The sequence below is a fragment of the Pelodiscus sinensis genome, unplaced genomic scaffold (assembly GCF_049634645.1).
Source record: "Pelodiscus sinensis isolate JC-2024 unplaced genomic scaffold, ASM4963464v1 ctg36, whole genome shotgun sequence".
NCBI classification, from domain to species: Eukaryota; Metazoa; Chordata; order Testudines; family Trionychidae; genus Pelodiscus; species Pelodiscus sinensis.
This window is the reverse complement of record NW_027465931.1, coordinates 1030277-1045972: the sequence shown is the minus strand read 5'-3', so window position 1 is coordinate 1045972 and position 15696 is coordinate 1030277. Positions and strand designations below refer to the sequence as shown.

General features: G+C 59.4%; 1 protein-coding gene across 1 annotated transcript; it reads right to left on the bottom strand.

The window, feature by feature from the left end:
* Positions 1-426: 426 nt before the first annotated feature.
* On the bottom strand, positions 427-4160 carry LOC142825139 (maestro heat-like repeat-containing protein family member 7). Its single transcript, XM_075916861.1, has 10 exons — positions 4050-4160; positions 3613-3735; positions 3009-3076; positions 2785-2890; positions 2413-2508; positions 2142-2246; positions 1617-1752; positions 1293-1387; positions 892-1044; positions 427-540 (listed from the first exon to the last, which is right to left on the bottom strand). The coding sequence occupies exons 1-10, from the start codon at positions 4113-4115 to the stop codon at positions 523-525; spliced, it is 966 nt and encodes a 321-aa protein (XP_075772976.1). The 5' UTR covers positions 4116-4160; the 3' UTR covers positions 427-522.
* Positions 4161-15696: the final 11536 nt, after the last annotated feature.

Here is a 15696-nt window from a genome sequence, read left to right as displayed (position 1 = left end):
CTGTCCCAGGCGACCACCTGGACCTGCGTCCCCCATTCCCTCAGATCACAGCTCCCTCCCTGACCCTGCACCCCCCGACACCCCTCCCCCAGGCCAGACTCCTCTCTGGCACCCGCACCCCCTCCCCCAAACCTTCTGCTCCCCCTTCACCCAGGTCACAGCTCCCTCCCTGACCCTGCACCCCTCTAGAGCCCCTCCCCCAGGCCAGAGTCCTCTCCTGCACCCATACCCCCTCCTGGACCCTGCACCCCTATCCACCGCCCCAGATCATACCCCCCCCCTGCACCCAGGCTCCACCCCTAAGCTCCCTTCTGCACCCAACCACCCTGTCCCAGACCCCAAACCCCTCGGTAGAAATGTGGCCCTTGATCAGTTGCCAAAATGGCCCCCCCATTACAAATTATTGACCAAGCCTGATCCAAATGTTTTTTGAAACATTGTTTAATGAGAATGTAAATACAATTCAATACAATTGGGAGGGTTGGGGGGAGGGGGCTGCTGGCTCCTCAGCTCTTGCTGCTCTCACTGGGTGTCTTCCTGCTGCAAGGGAAGCAGAATCCGTCACATTCATCCCTGGGGACTCAGGGGAACTGGCCCCCCAGCATTTCCACCCTCCTCCCCCCTGCTCTCTAGTCACCCCCCGTCAGGCCCGCAGGGTGAGCTCCTGCCCCCCCCAGAGCTCCTGACACCTCGGCCCCCTCCCGCCTCCTAGGACAGTTTCTGTGTTCAGAGCCTCCCCCACCCCCAGGGACGCTCGCAGGGGCAGGAGGGATTCTGCCAGCAGGGACGTGGGGTGGGGGCAGCCTGAGGAAAGGGGCGGGGGACTCCCTGAGGGGATGGGAAGGAGACCCTGGCCCTGCCCCACTCTCCTGATCTGCTCCGGCTGCTCACCATGTATTCCAGGAGCTGATGGGCCTGCCCATGCAGGGCGTGGGCCAGGACCAGCCCGGCCTGGCTGGGGCGCCGCAGGGGGGAGCGGGCAGCGAGCAGAGCCTTGTCCAAAAAGCAATTCTCCTGCTCTGGTGTGAAGAGCTGCCCAAAGACCTGAAATCAAGAGCACAGGAGGTTTCAGCTGACGGCCCAGAGCCCGGCCCCAACTCCTGGGGCTAAAACAGCTTCCTCCTCCCCCAAACTTCCTTCCAGACCCTGCACCCAGACGCTCTCCTCACCCGGCACCCCAACCCCTGCCCCAGGTCACAGCTTCCTCCTGCCCCCAAGACCCTCCTACCCCCACGAGGGCCCCAGCCAGCCCCACCCCCGAGCCCTGCCCTGCCCTGGCAGCGCGTCCTTACCTCTCCCACCCTCACGCTGTTGCTGTGAGCCAGGACCCATCTTTCTTTGTAGTAGTGTCTGCACCACAGGTCCTCTGCCTGGTGGATGTTGAGGCCTGCAAGAGACACAACAGGGTCATTCTGCTGGCAGGTCTGAGCCCTTCCCCTCCCACGGGTCCCTGCAGGCATCCCTGGGCAAATGGAGGGGCACAGGGGGCAGAAGGGGAACACAGAGGGACGCATCCCCCCTTGGGCCAGTCTGGGGGAAAAGGGCTGGGTCCCCTCCCCCCGCCGCCGGCACCCTCAGGGTGTCCCTGGGGCCCAGGTCCCGGCTGGGTTCCTTACCCCTGTGGTGCAGGAGGAGTTGATACAGGCTGTGCACCCCCTCCCGGGCCAGCCGGCTGACGTCTTCGGATGGGTCCGAAATAAAAAGGCCCAGCTGGGCCACGTGGTGACCCATCCTCGGCCAGTCGGCGGAGTTCTGAGGGGAGAGAAGAGGGGGGGTCCCTCAGCATCCTGGGGCTGCACGTCCCATGCAAACGGCCGCCGAGGCGGGTCTGAGCTCGGGGGACGGACAGAGACACCTCCCGGGGCGGGGCGGGGCCGGCCTTGCGAGGAGACAACCCAGAGCAATGGCCCCGACTGAAGGGTCACTCCGGGGGTGGAACAAGGGGATCCACTGACGGCCACTCCCCAGTCCCCAGGCCCAGTCCCTCAAGAGCCCCCCTGAAGGGCCCAGGGTCGCCCCTCCCCGGGGAAAGGAGAACGCGGCCCATTCCCGGCCCATTCCCGGCCCTGCCTCTGCCTCCCGGGGACGCTCCCAGCCCCGCGCCCTGCAGCCCCAGACCCCCCGGCTCCGAGGTCACTTACGTCAAACCCCGGGAGGGTGGTGGCGACTCCCAGCAGGGCCGTGGTGCTGCCAAGGGCCCTGGCTCGCTCCTGGGGCAGGCGGGACTCCAGCCACGGGCTCAGGTGCTGGGGGGGAAAGAGGCAGGTCAGGACCCGTAGGGAGGTGCCGGTTCTGGGCATAGCCTGGGGCTCCTCTCGGACTGTGCCCCCCCCAGCCACTGACACTGCTCCTCTCTCGGCCCCCCCCCCGAGGAAGCAGGGACAATGGCCCCGTCCCCCCCACGGGGCTCACCTCCATTATGAGCTGCAGCCGGGCGGTGTCTGGGGACTCGGCGAGGAGGCTCGCCAGTAGGGCCTGGAGGTCGTAGGGAAGGGCCCGGATGAACTGCTGCAAGACAAGGGGGAGCCCTGGGTCAGAGGGGGGTTGGGGGATCCAGGCCACCCGCTGGCTCCGGGGTCCAGCCTAGAGCAGGGTCTGAGCCGCCTCGCAGAGCAGGGAGGAGCCCAGGCTGGGCGTGGAAGGGACGGGCCCCCCGGGAGAGCAACGGGAACCCTGGAGGGAAGGATCCAAACCTGCAGCTTCTTCCCTCCCTCTGCCCCCCCCCCCCCTCTCTGGAGCTCCAGCCCAGCCCGGGAGCAGGGCCCAGAGCCCAGAGGGACGTACCTGAGTGTGGATGGGCTCCTGCTGCCAGTCCCCAGACACAGTCTGTCCCACGGCCGCCGTCAGCAGGGGGCTCAGGAGCTGGGCCCGCAGGGGAGGCTGCAAGGTGCTGGCAGGAGAGAGGGGCAGAGACTGTTAATTGAGCAGCAGGAGACAGAGACTTTCCCACTCCCTGGCCAGGGGATCTGCTCTGGGGGGAGTCGGCGGGGGGGGGGGGGGGTCGGTACCTGAGGCTGCAGGCGGCGTTGAGGCAGTCGGCCAAGACCAGCGGGGGGGGCGAGTCCTCCATGATCTCCTGGGAGACCCAAGGAGACAAAGGGGCGTGTGAGGCTGGGCCCCCAAGAGACGCTCACACGGCCAGCGCCCCCACCCAGCAGGATCCAACCCCACTGCCTCCCGCTGCCCTGTAGCCCCCCTACCCGACACAGGGCCCCTCCCAGCACCCCCCTCCCAAACCGGGACCAGCTCAATCCTTGTCCCCAGGCCGTCTCCTGCCCCTCCCTGCCCTGGTGACCAGCCTCTGAACCTCCTCATCCCTGCTCCCCAGGCGCATCCCCAGCAGCCCGCTCGGCTCCCTTCCAGCCCCCCCCATGGCCCGGGGAGACCCCTCCCTGTCCCGAATCCCCCTTCCTGTCCGGCACCCCAGACCTGCCCCATTTCTGTGTCCCTCCCTCCTCCAGCATCCCCACCCACCCTCCCCATGTCCACCTCCAGCCCTCCTGGCTCCACCCATCCCGTTTCCAGCACCCCCACCCGCCGCCATGGCCCAGGCAGACCCCTGTCCACCCCACGTATCCCCTTCCCTCCTCCCGGCTGCCGCGACTCGCTTACAACGATCCTGGCCATCATGGTGTCCTTGCAGCAGCGCGGCGCCAGGGTGTCCTCGCCCCTTTGGAGGGCGGCGAGGCAGGCGAGGGGGATGGCCAAGAGGAACCGCTGCAGGGCGGCTGGGCTCTGCACCCCAGAGAGAGTCTGTGAGCCTGGGGCCTGCCTGCCCCCCACGGACAGCTGCAGGGCTCAGGTCTCCCAGGAGTGGAGGTGGGAGCTGCCGGTTGTCCAAGCACCCGCACTCCCCCCCAACTGCTGCCTCAGGCTTGTGGGGGCCCAGCTGGTGCATGACAAGAGCCCCCAGCTTGGGGGGTCCAGGTCATGCAGGAGAAGGGGCCCCAGGGGGATCCCCAGGGACAAGCCCCTCCCGGAGGGGGGGGGGACGTGCTGGGAAGGGGCCGGACAATCTCGGGTCCCCCCCGTGTGGAGAAGGTTCCTACCGTGTCCCGGGTGTGGAGCTGCTCTTCGATGTCATAGATGGCCCCTTCCTCCACCCGGGAGTCCATCCGCTCCTGGCAGAGCTCCGCCGAGGCGCAGGGGGGCTCTGTGCGGGAGGGAAGGGACCAGGGTGACTCCAGCGGCCAGCAGGGGTCACGCGCCCCCATGTCAGGGACCCAGGGCAGGTTGGGCCCCACACGCCCCTCGCAGGGACCCATCCCCCTTCCACCCTCACATCTGCCAACACCCTCAGCAGAGCCCCCACCAGGAAGAAGAGAGCCAAGCAGCCCCCCCCATCCATTGCCCTGGCTGCGGGGCAGACACTGGGGCTGCCCCTTCCCGCCCCCCCCCCGGTACTGGGTGAGCCCCTGGGCCCAGCGTGTTCACGGCCCCTCACCTGGGTCTGAGCGGCTGCAGGAGGTGGCCCGGCTGCAGCTGGAGGCCCAGGCGCTGCTGCTGACGGACCTGGACCCACAGCTGCAGGGGCTGGTGCGGGGAGCGACGGGCTGGGGGCTCCCGGAGACTGGCAGGTCCCCGGGGGCCGGGCAGGGCGATGCCCCCTGGTGGTAATGGGGGCTGGGCTCCCGGGGCAGGTGTTTCTCTCCACAGAGGAGGCCCCGGAGCCACCCTACCCGGCTCCCCCGCTGGGCTGGGTCCCGCCTGCCCAGCCGCCTCTGGAGCCAGGTCCGGGGGGGCCTGGCCGGTGGGCGAGTCGCCCCGAGCTGGTGGGATCCAGCTTCCCCGCCCGCGGGGACGGAGAAGCTGCTCCCCACCGGCCCTGGGGCCATCTTCAGGGCTTTCTTGAACCACAGCCGAAAACGTTTGGCCATGCTGCAAATGAGGGGAGCAAAGGGGAGCTTGGGGAGCAGCCTGCAGAGCGAAATCCAGGGGTTCCAGCTCCCCAGAGCGACTGCCCCCAGCCCCCAAATGGCCCCTTGCTTATCGGTTCGGTCTTGCACAGGCACTGCAAGGACCTGAGGGTATGTCTACACTACCCCGCTAGTTCGAACTAGGAGGGTAATGTAGGCATACCGCACTTGCAAATGAAGCCCGGGATTTGAATTTCCCGGGCTTCATTTGCATAAGCGGGGAGCCGCCATTTTTAAAACCCCGCTCGTTCGAACCCCGTGCAGCGCGGCTACACGGGGCACGAACTAGGTAGTTCGAACTAGGCTTCCTAGTTCAAACTACCGTTACTCCTCATTCCACGAGTCTCCTGCCCATCAACAGCCCCTTCTTGGCCAATCAGGGGAGAATCTAAGGTGTGGGGGGTGGAGCGTTCTCCCCAAAGACACCGGCATAGACTTGTTCCAGCCCCACCTCCCCAGTCCCCACAATGGGGGCTGCATCCCCCACCCCACGGCTCCTGCAAACCACCCCCCGTCCTTCAGCTAGTCTGTTGGGTCCCAAGCTGGGGGAGGCAGCAAGGGAAGGTCACAGAGGAGGCAAGAACAGAGCAGAAATGTGGGGGGATGGAGGAAAAGGGAAACCAACCAGGAGAAAGCCCCAGTGGCGCTAAGGACGCAGCCCAGGTGAGGAATCACCTTCTGGCCCTTGACCGAGGGCTGGGCCTGCCTGGAACCCAGCCGGCCCCGGGCGGGATCCAACCCCTGGGGGCTCTTACCTTCGTCACAAAGGTGTCGGGATGTGGAACTCACAGAACGCGAAGGAACCGTGAGGAGGAGACGCACCAGAGCTAAAGCAACCGGGGGTCTCCAAAGTCCCCTGGGCCCGCCCCCCGCTTTTATCAGCCTGAGATGTGGGTCCCTCTGTGAGGTCACCACCTCCCCACCTGCCCTTTGCCTTATATGCTGAGGGCTGCCCAAAGCCCCTGTGAGGTCACCGCCCCCCCCTCACCCTGCCAGGCAAATGTCCTGCCTCTGGCCACCCCCCTAGGAAGTTTGAGCCATTACTAGGGGTCCCTCCCCCTCCCTCATAGGCTGCTCCCTGCCCTACACTGCAGGCTTCTTGCACGAGAGCTGTTTCACGCCGGAGTTCTTGCGCAAAAGGTCTTGTGCAAGAGTGCCTCCACCCTGCCATGGGCTTTTGCACAAGAGCGTCCATGGCAGTGTGAACGCTCTCTTGTGCAAGAAAGCTCTGATGGTCATTTTAGCCATAAAAGTGTCTTGCTCAAGAAGCCCCTGGTGCCCGTCCACGCTCCCTTCTTGCACAACAGCTCTTGCACAAAGGGGGCTTAGTCATCGTCGGGAGAGGAATAACTCCTGTGCAAGGAGCCCTGTTCTCTGATGCTTTACTGCAAATTTACTTCTGCAAGAACACACGTAGAGTGTAGACGCGCCACAAGTTTTTTCGCAAGAACACGCAAAAACAAGCCATGTGGATGTTTTCTTTTTAGGCAAAAGCCCCTTTTTGCACAAGATCGGTCGGCCTTTTTGCAGAAATAGGGATCTTGTGGGAAAAGGGGGTTTTTTGCACAAAAAGTAAACATCCACATGGCTTGGTTTTGCGCACAAACCCCGAGCACAAAAACGGATCGGCAGAAAATATGCAAATGACATTGCGTGTCATAGAGTCCCTCGTTAGCATATTTGTTGCCAAAAAAACTCGTTGTGTAGACGTAGCCTAGGAGAGAAGCGATCTCAGACACAAAGCCCTTCAGTAAGAGGGCATAGCCCTGGGGCGTGGTAGGAGACGTACGGCAGACATGGGAGGTCACTCTCCTAGCTATTTGGCGCGGAGGAGGCCTCAGCTGGAGCACTGTGTCCAGATCTCAGGGCCATGCTTTAGGAGAGAGAGTCCAGAGGGGAACTATGAAAAGAGATTAGGGACTTTAAGATATTCACTGAGTAGTCAATTAACCTCATGATTTCTTATCGGTTACTTGACTTTTCGATAGTCCCCAGGGGCCAGCTGTCTCAGTCCTGGCTCGCGCTGGGTCCGGGACCTACCCCCTCTGCGGCTCTGCATTTACAGTGTGTTAGGAGCCAGGCAGGCAGGCAGCCTCGCTCAGTTCCAGTTTGCACCAGGTCCAGAAGCTCAGACCCAGCCCCCAGGCAAGGGCTGCTGCCAGCTTGTGCTGCTGCCTCTGATACAGAGGCAGCAGTACGGAGTGCCAGGAGGGAACTGGTCTAAAAAGCACCTCCCCTTGCGACCTGGCTGCCTGTCATCCCACGCTGCTGCCTCCGTTTTTGGCGAGAGAGAGCCGCCTGTCTTGAGACACCGGTGGGGAGTCGGATTTTCAAAAGGCAGGTCTCTGTCCTTTGTGAGCCTTCCAAAGCGCTTCGGTGGGGGGAGGGGGCAGGAAGGCGGACGACACTCAGGAATTGTAGCACCCAAATCCACGGAGTGTTTCGCCAGCACCTCCTGCAACAGAGCCCAATCCCTGACAGGCTTTTAGGCAAGATAGATCATTTGAAAAAATGACAGACACAGGGTTTTCCGTCACCGCTCTCCCTTTCTTTTATTTCCCTGGGCTAACTGGCTTGTTCCTCTTTGGCTAAGGATGGAAGGGTATGTCTACACTACAATGTTAGTTCGAACTAACGGACGTTAGTTCGAACTAACATTCATAGCCGCTACACTAGCGCTCCGCTAGTTCGAATTTGAATCGAACTAGCGGAGCGCTTAGTTCGAACTAGGAAAACCTCATTTTACGAGGCTTAAGCCTAGTTCGAACTTACTAGTTTGAATTAAGGGCTGTGTAGCCCCTTAATTCGAACGAGTGGGAGGCTAGCCCTCCCCAGGTTTCCCTGGTGGCCACTCTGGCCAACACCAGGGAAACTCTATGCCCCCCTCCCGGCCCCGGACCCCTTAAAGGGGCACGGGCTGGCTACGGTGCCCGTGCCAGGTGCAAGCCTGCTAGCACCCAGCCAGCAGACCCTGCACCTGGCACGGCACAGAGCCACCCACCCGATGTCCCCCAGCCCACCCCCTCTTCCCGGGACCAGGCTGGCGGCTCCCGGAAGCTTGCCCGGGACCGCAAGAGGCGGGTACATTCCTGGGCTAGTGCGGACATCGTGGACCTCGTCCACGATCTCCGCACTAGGCACAGGAAAGTGGCCATCTAGGGCAGGAGAGCTGCCAGCCTGGCCACCCAGGAGCAGGTTTGCATGAAAATCAAGGGGGTCCACTGAGACCCCCGACCCTGAGCCCTGAGCTTACAATGGCCGTCCTGGGTCAGACCAAAGGTCCATCTAGCCCAGTAGCCTGTCTGCCGACAGCGGCCAACCCTAGGGACCGTGGAGGGGATGGACCAAAGACAGTGACCAAGCCATTTGTCTCGTGCCATCCCTCTCCAGCCTTGCACAAACTTTGGGCAGGGACACCACTCCTACCCCCTGGCTAAGACTACTCCATGGACCCAACCTCCATGACTTGATCTCACTTCCCTTTAAACTCTGTTCTAGTTGTAGCCTTCACAGCCTCCTGCAGCAAGGAGTTCCACAGGTTAACTATTTGCTTTGTCAAGAACAACAACTTTCTCTTACTAGCTTCAAGCCTGCTACCCAGTCCTTTCCTTTGGTGTCCTCTAGTCCTTCTTTATGGGAACTCAGGAAGAACTTTTCTGAATGCACCCTCTCCACCCAACCCCTGCTTTTAGAGACCTCTATCCTGTCCCCCCTCCGTCTCCTCTTTTCTAAGCTGAACAGTCCCAGTCTCTGTAGCCTCTCTTCATCTGGGACCTGTTCCCAACCCCTGATCATGTTAGTTGCCCTCCCCTCTCCCAGCCTTAATCTTCCCCTCTCCCACCTCCTTTTCCCAGTCTCCCCCAGTTTTGTTCAATAAAGACAGAGTCAATGTTGGAAGAAACGTTATCTTTATTTTGTACATCAAGAAGAAGGGGGGCTAGGGAAGGATAAGTGGAAGGAGGTGAGGGAGGAATGGGGTACGAGCCCCCGATGGGGAGGACTGGGCTGGCTCTGCAGGCTTCTGGGGGTGGAAGCTCTCCTGCAGCCCCCCGATTACCCCCTCTCCCCAGATGGCAGCCTGCGGCAAGTGCAGCCGGGCTGATGGCTGAGTGGTGTGATGTGCCCAGTGTGGGTACTCCGGGCACTCCAAGCCAGGACTGGTTTTCAAGCGGGGCACCCCTTAGAACTGTCTGTCCGGGGTGGGGGTCGGGACCCTTTAAGCGCAGCCCTCGGCTAGCCTGAGAATGCATCTCCACGCTCTAAGTCCTCCTCTGATGCCCTGCTGGCACTGCTTCCGGCCATCCTTAAGCCCTGTTCAGAGTCCACTCAATGTGGACTTGCTAGTTCGAATTAGCAAAACTAGTTTTTAGTTCTAGACGCGTTAGTTCGAATTAGCTTAGTTCGAACTAGCGCTGTAGTGTAGACATACCCGAAGAGAGGAGCCAGCAGGGGTAGAATGAATTGTGTACCAGGTCCTGGAAACAAGAGCATCTCCTCCAGATCACCCATCCACACCTGAACTGTTTAAAAGCTTGGCTGCCAATAAAGACACCTTAGCTCAGCAAATGCCAAGCCAGGCACCTGTGTTTGGACACGAGGGGTGCACAGGGATGTGAGAACCAGGAAGGCTGATCTGTGAATTCACCCCCAACCGTCCCAGTACAAGACAGACGCTTGCGCCAACCAGCAGGGGTCACTGCTCCTCCGGTTTGGCTTGGACAAAGGTGCCCATCTGTTTGGTGTTCGCATCTCGGAGCTGTGCCAGCTGCCTCTGGCCACGGCGGAGCAGATACTCGATGTGCATCACGTCGGCCCGGGGGATGCTGGCGTTCTTCCGGAACTCGGCCTGGATGCGAGGCAGGAATCCCGGCTTCTCCCGGCCGGTGCGCAGGAACTGCCTGTATAGGCTCAGGACGTGCTTCTCCAGCTTGCTATGCCGGGCCATGGTGCGCCTGGGGAGCCCTCCCAGGCCACGGGGGGGCCAGCGCCACGAGGCAGGGGCTGGAAGTGAACAGAGGCGGAGATGTTAGAGCAGCATCTCATTCCCAGACACGCCTGTGCGGGCAGTTCTGTGCCATTTTCACCCCCACCTGCTAGGGTTACCAGATGGTTTAAAAAAAATACCGAACAGCAGGGGCCGGGGGGGGGGGGGCGGGACTGGCTGGAAGAGAGGGGGTGGGGGGGAACCGGCCGCCGGGAAGCAGGGCTGGCTGGGAGGGGGCTGGAGGGAGCGGGGCTGGCCGGGGGGCAACCAGCCGTCGGGAAGCGGGTCTAGTTGGGTTGAGGACCAAGAGGTGGGGGAACCGGCCGGCAGCGCTGCAGAGATGTACCAGAGCCTGGGTCGGATTCATCTTTGGTGGGCCCTGGCTCCTAGACCATAGACACACTCGTTCCCCCCGCCCTCCCGGAGGCCCTAGGGAAAATGGCACCCCGGCCCTGTGGACATGGTGCCCTCTCTGTTTCCCTTGGCCCCGTAGGCACTAAGCTCCACTCCTGCCGCCCAACTCCTACAAGGCCCGACGGATTTCTCTGTGGCCCCCGACCCAAAAAAGGATCCCCCCAGCCCTGTGTTAGGGGATACGAGGGAGTCTGGCTGGGATGTAAATGCAAATAACTCTGCTCTTAGCAGCTCTGAACCGATGGGCTCTGCCCTGTGCCCCAACCAAGAACCCTAACATAAGAACGGCAGTACTGGGTAGCCTGTCTGCTGACAGTGGCCAGCACCAGGTGCCCCAAAGAGGGTTGACCAAAGACAATGATCAAGCGATTTGTCTCCTGCCATCCTTCTCCAGCCTTCCACAAACAGAGGCCAGGGACACTATTTCTATCTCCTGGCTAATGGCCTTTTATGGACCTAACCTCCGTGAAATTATCTAGCTTCTCTTTAAATCCTGTTATAGTCCTAGCCTTCACAGTCTCCTCTGGCAAGGAGTTCCGCAGGTTGACTACACGCTGTGTGAAGAAGAACTTTCTTTTATTAGTTTTAAACCTGCTACCCATTAACTTCATTTGGTGTCCTCTACTTCTTCTATTATGGGAACTAATAAATCACTTTTCTTGATTCACCCTCTCCACACCACTCATGTTTTTATAGACCTCTATCATATCCCCCCTCAATCTCCTCTTTTCTAAACTGAAAAGTCCCATCGCTTTAACCTCTCTTCATATGGGACCCTTTCAAACCCCTAATCATGTTAGTTGCCCTTTTCTGAACCCTTTCCAAGGCCAAAATATCTGTTTTGAGGTGAGGAGACCACATCTGTACACAGTATTCAAGATGTTGGTGTCCCATAGTTTTATACAGGGGCACCCTGAGTTACCAAACCACATGACACTGCCCATTAAAAACCCACCAGGACTTACCCAGCGTTTATATGCAGAGGTCCCGCACCAGCGGCAGTCTGCACTGGACAGGAAACCATCCGCCCAGCACGCGCGGGAAATCACAGGAACCCAGCCTGGACGGTCCGATGCCCCAGCCCTGACAGAAGAAAATCAAGGTGTGCTTGAAGTGCCACGCCCACCATCCCTTGGTCCTCTGGGGCATTCGGCACATCCTGCTGGGTGAAAGGGCCGGTCACAGCTCCAGGGTCTGTCACACTTCAGGGCCTTTGACAGTTCCTATTCACCGGGGTCAGGCAGATAATCGCCCCGAGCTTTCCCAGCACTTTTCAGCATCAGCTCCCAAAGGGGGGCAGCGTGACCCCCATGGGATCAAGGGAATGTAAAAGAAGGAATGGGGCAGGGCGGGGCAGGCAGCCAACGGTTTCTCCTAATTCAGTGGTCCCCAACCATTTGAGGTTTCCCGGCGCCAAGGGGCGTGGCCGTTTGCCCGCAGGGCGCCCTGGCGCGGGGACCCCCATTGTGCACCTGGGGGCGGGGACCCCCCCATAGCCACATTCCCGGGCAGGGCCCCCCCATAGCCACATTCCCAGGGCCGCCCCCCCCCACAAGCACTGCACGCCCAGGGCCGGGCCCCCCAAGCGCCGCGCGCCCGGGACCGGAGCTCTCCCCCCAAGCACCGCGCGCCCGGGGCCTGCGCTGGCTCTGACACTCTCCCCCCCCCAAGCACCGCGCGCCCGGGGCCGGCGCTCTCCAAGCGCTGTGCGCCCAGGGCTGGCGCACCCTGCAAGTGCCGCACGCCCGGAGCCTGCGCTCCCCCCATGCGCCACGTGGCCGTAGCGCGGCAGCCAATCTGCGGCGCCCCCGGGGCCGGCGCTCACCGTGCACCATGCGCCCGGGGCCAGCTCCGGCACCGCACATGCGCCACGTGCCCGGGGCCAGGCCAGCCCTGAGCACTTGGCGGGCGCATACAAATGCGGGCACCGTGTTGGGGACCACTGTCCTAATGTTAGCAGTGGGGACACCAAGTTCGGAAGTGAATGGTTAACCAGTAAGCCGGTTATGGTTAACCAGAGGGGGCTGGAGCAGCCCTCCACCAGCCATAGGCAGAGGGCACTCTGGCACGCCACGGGTAGGGTTGCTCAGCAGTCACAGCAGTGTGCCAAGGGGGTAGGTGTGTGGGCTGCTCCAAGCCCATCTTTAACACGTCCTACGTGTCCCATTTAATCGGTTAACTGGTTCAACATATTGTTGAACTGGTTAGCTAATTAAATGAGATTTTACATCCCTGGCACCAAGGTGGCTAAAAGTAGGGTTGAATTGGGACTAGAAATTCCAGGATTTTGACTTTTTTTTTCCTGATCACACACAGTTCTGCAAATAAATTCACGTTTTGTTTAGATTTTGACTTTTTTTAAATGTAGTACGGTGGATTACGGAAGATAAACCTTAAAGAGACCAAACAAAGAGTCATTTCAGGAATGGAAAACTACATTTTAATGTTCTGAAATGGTGGAGTTTTCCCCTTCCAAACAAAAGGTCACTAAAATCAGCATTTTCCAATGGAAAAACATCCCCTCAGAAAACTTCCTTCCAGCTCTAGTTAAAACGGACGTATTTTGAAGTGTATAATCAACCTCTGGAACTCACTGCAAAAGGATATTAATGATGGTGAAGGAAAGGGGAGGGAATCATAGAATCATAGAGCTGGAAGAGACCTCAGAAGGTCATCAAATCCAGCCCCCTGCTCTAGGCAGGACCAATCCCAACTAAATCAACCCGGCCAGGGCTTTGTCAAGCTGAGACTTAAACACCCGCTGTGTACAGCCTGTCTGATCCCTTCTGGGGAAGCATGGGTGGGAAGAAAGAATTAGACAGGGTTAGACAAACCCGTAGGTCTTGGTTGACTTCGTCCTGCTTCAGGGCAGGGCGCTAAACTTGGGGACTACTCTAGTCAGACCAACATTTCAATCAATCTTGTCAAGAAACAGGCAAAAAAAAAAACCCCAACCCAAACCAGGGAGAAACACGTTCCTTGGTTTGTAAACACAGACACAGAGAACAGCTCCTTCCGTTAGGGGGGGTGGGAATAAAGAAAATAATCCTTCGCCCCCTCCCCTTCCTATTTGGTCCTAAAGGATGAAGATTTGTGCAGGCTGCGGGGGCAGGACTGATACTCAGGGAACGGGAGCATGGGGGAGAAGGGGGCAGCTTGCTTACAATCCAGGGGCAACCCCGTGTCTCGGGGCTGGCCCAGCAGAGGCAGGATTTCTGCAGCGCAGGGGGACACGAGGTGAAACAAGCAGCGACTCGGCCGATTGGGGCTTGTTATTGTAGGGTCGCATTGAAGCAGACACTGGCACCAGCGTCGCCTCCAAGAGCGAGGGGAGCGCGCGGCCTGGTAACCCCGGACGGACCCGGACCTGGACCCCCCTGCGCTGGGGGGCCAGGAGTCACCGCCCCCCGCCCCTCACCTCCGCCTCCTGCCTGCTCGCAGCTCCCGGGCCCGCGGCAGCAGCTGTGCCAGCCGGCTCCGAATGTTGAAACACCAGCAACATTAGCCCTCGCTTCCCATTGGCTGGAGGGCCCCAGGGGCGGGCGCAGGAAAGGGGAAGCTCCGCCCTTCGAGGGCCACGTGGGCCGGCAGTGGAAGTTGCAAGTCAGCTGGAGGAGAGAGGGGCCCGGCCTGGCCTGCGCACGTGGCTTTCACCGCAGCGCTCAGCTGCCCTCACGCCCCACGCTCCTGCTTTTCCCTCCCTGCGTTGTTCGACCCAACCCTCACCCAGGCATCCACCCAGTTCACCCCGATTCTCACCCCTTTTTAAACTTGTTCCTAAGAAACCCCGATCGGTTCCTGGGAAATTCCCAACAACTCTTATCAGTGGTGCCTGTTACATACCAGCTGGGTTTTCCCTTTGATATTTACATACCCCCTGCCTCCTTTTTTCGCCCCTCCCATTTTTTCCTCCCCTATTCATTTTGGTTCTGGACATACAACACTCCAGTCGTCTGAAGAAGTGGGCTATGCCCAGGAAAACTCATGATCCCATCGACACGGTTTGTTAATCTTTAAGGTGACTATATGTTGTGTTTTAAGTTTTTCCTGTTACAGACTCACTCAGCTACCCCTCTGAAACACGTGGGCTTCTTGCACAAGAACTGTTTTGCAGAAGAGTTCTTGTGCAAAAGGTCTTCCATACGAGCGTGTCCACACTGCCATGTGCTTTTGCGGAAGAGATGTGCTTTTGCGCAAGAGCATCCATGGCAGTGTCGACACTCTCTTGCACAAGAAAGCTCTGATGGCCATTTTAGCCGTAGGGGTTTTTTGCGCAAGAAATTCATGTTGCCTGTCTACACTGCCGCCTTCTGGAAGAGCTCTTGTGCAAGAGGGCTTATTCCTCGTGGGGAGAGGAATAACTCTTCCGGAAGAAGCCCTGTTTGCTGATGCTGTACTGTAATACTTGTGCAAAAACACGCACGCAGTGTAGACACTCTGCAAGTTTTTGCGCAAGAACAGCTGTTCTTGTGCAAAAAGCCTGCAGTGTAGACATAGCCTTAGAGGGGCAACCCCAACAGTCATTACTAACAAGGAGTCCTGTGGCACCTTGAAGATTTATTTGGGCATCAGCTGTTGCGGAGGAAAAGCAGGTCCAAGTGTTTTTTACCCCTGGAAGCGGATGCCCAAATACACGTGTTAGTCTTTAAGGTGCCCCAGGGTGCCTCTGTTTAAACAAGTGGAAGAGAAGGGCCTGTGTGCACCTCATAGGATGCCAGGCTAGACTGAAGATCACAATGGCCCTCTCTGGCCTGGAAGTTAATGAATGGTTGCATCTGGCCAGGCTGCCTCTCTTTATGCTTGCATTAACTAACTGGGTTATTTGCAGGTGTTGTACTCAGTCCAGCTGTGTCGGAGCGCCTGCTGCTGGAGGAGAACGCAAAAGTTCTGTTACCTGGTTTGTAAGTCTGGAGCCTTCTCTACTGCATGAGGTACAAGCCACCTGGCTCTTCGCTAAAGTTGCAGAGCCGAGTCACTATCGCTGGATGTGGTCTCCGTGCCCAGAGTCCCCAGAGACCACAAACCAGATAAGATTCGAAATCGCCCAAGCAGATTTTTTGCGTAACAACATGCAATAATAGTTGCCAGCGAACAGACTCAGCGCTGCGCCGCTACACTTTATGGAAGCCGTGGCAATGTCCTAACACCCACTGAGCACCATCCAGTGCCCCCACACAGTCAGCTGGTGAACACCATTTGAGGTGAACTTTTATACATTCCTGATGTATCAGGTTGCTACCCCCTGTTACCTGGTTACCGTCCCTTACCTTGCAGAAGGGGGCTTACTTCCTAGTCTTCATACTGTCAACTTACTATCTGTTATGCTGTCAACTTTGACCTGGTCCTGAACATAGGTCGGTATGTACTTTATTTGTGGGAGGT

Excerpts from the sequence above, each read along its gene's own strand:
- LOC142825139 (XM_075916861.1), bottom strand. The coding sequence starts at position 4,115 with ATGGACTCCCGGGTGGAGGAAGGGGCCATCTATGACATCGAAGAGCAG. Across the intron at positions 2,891-3,008 it reads AACGCCGCCTGCAGCCTCAG|CACCTTGCAGCCTCCCCTGC; the intron begins GTACCGACCCCC and ends CTCTCCTGCCAG. Across the intron at positions 1,045-1,292 it reads ACAGCGTGAGGGTGGGAGAG|GTCTTTGGGCAGCTCTTCAC; the intron begins GTAAGGACGCGC and ends TCTTGATTTCAG.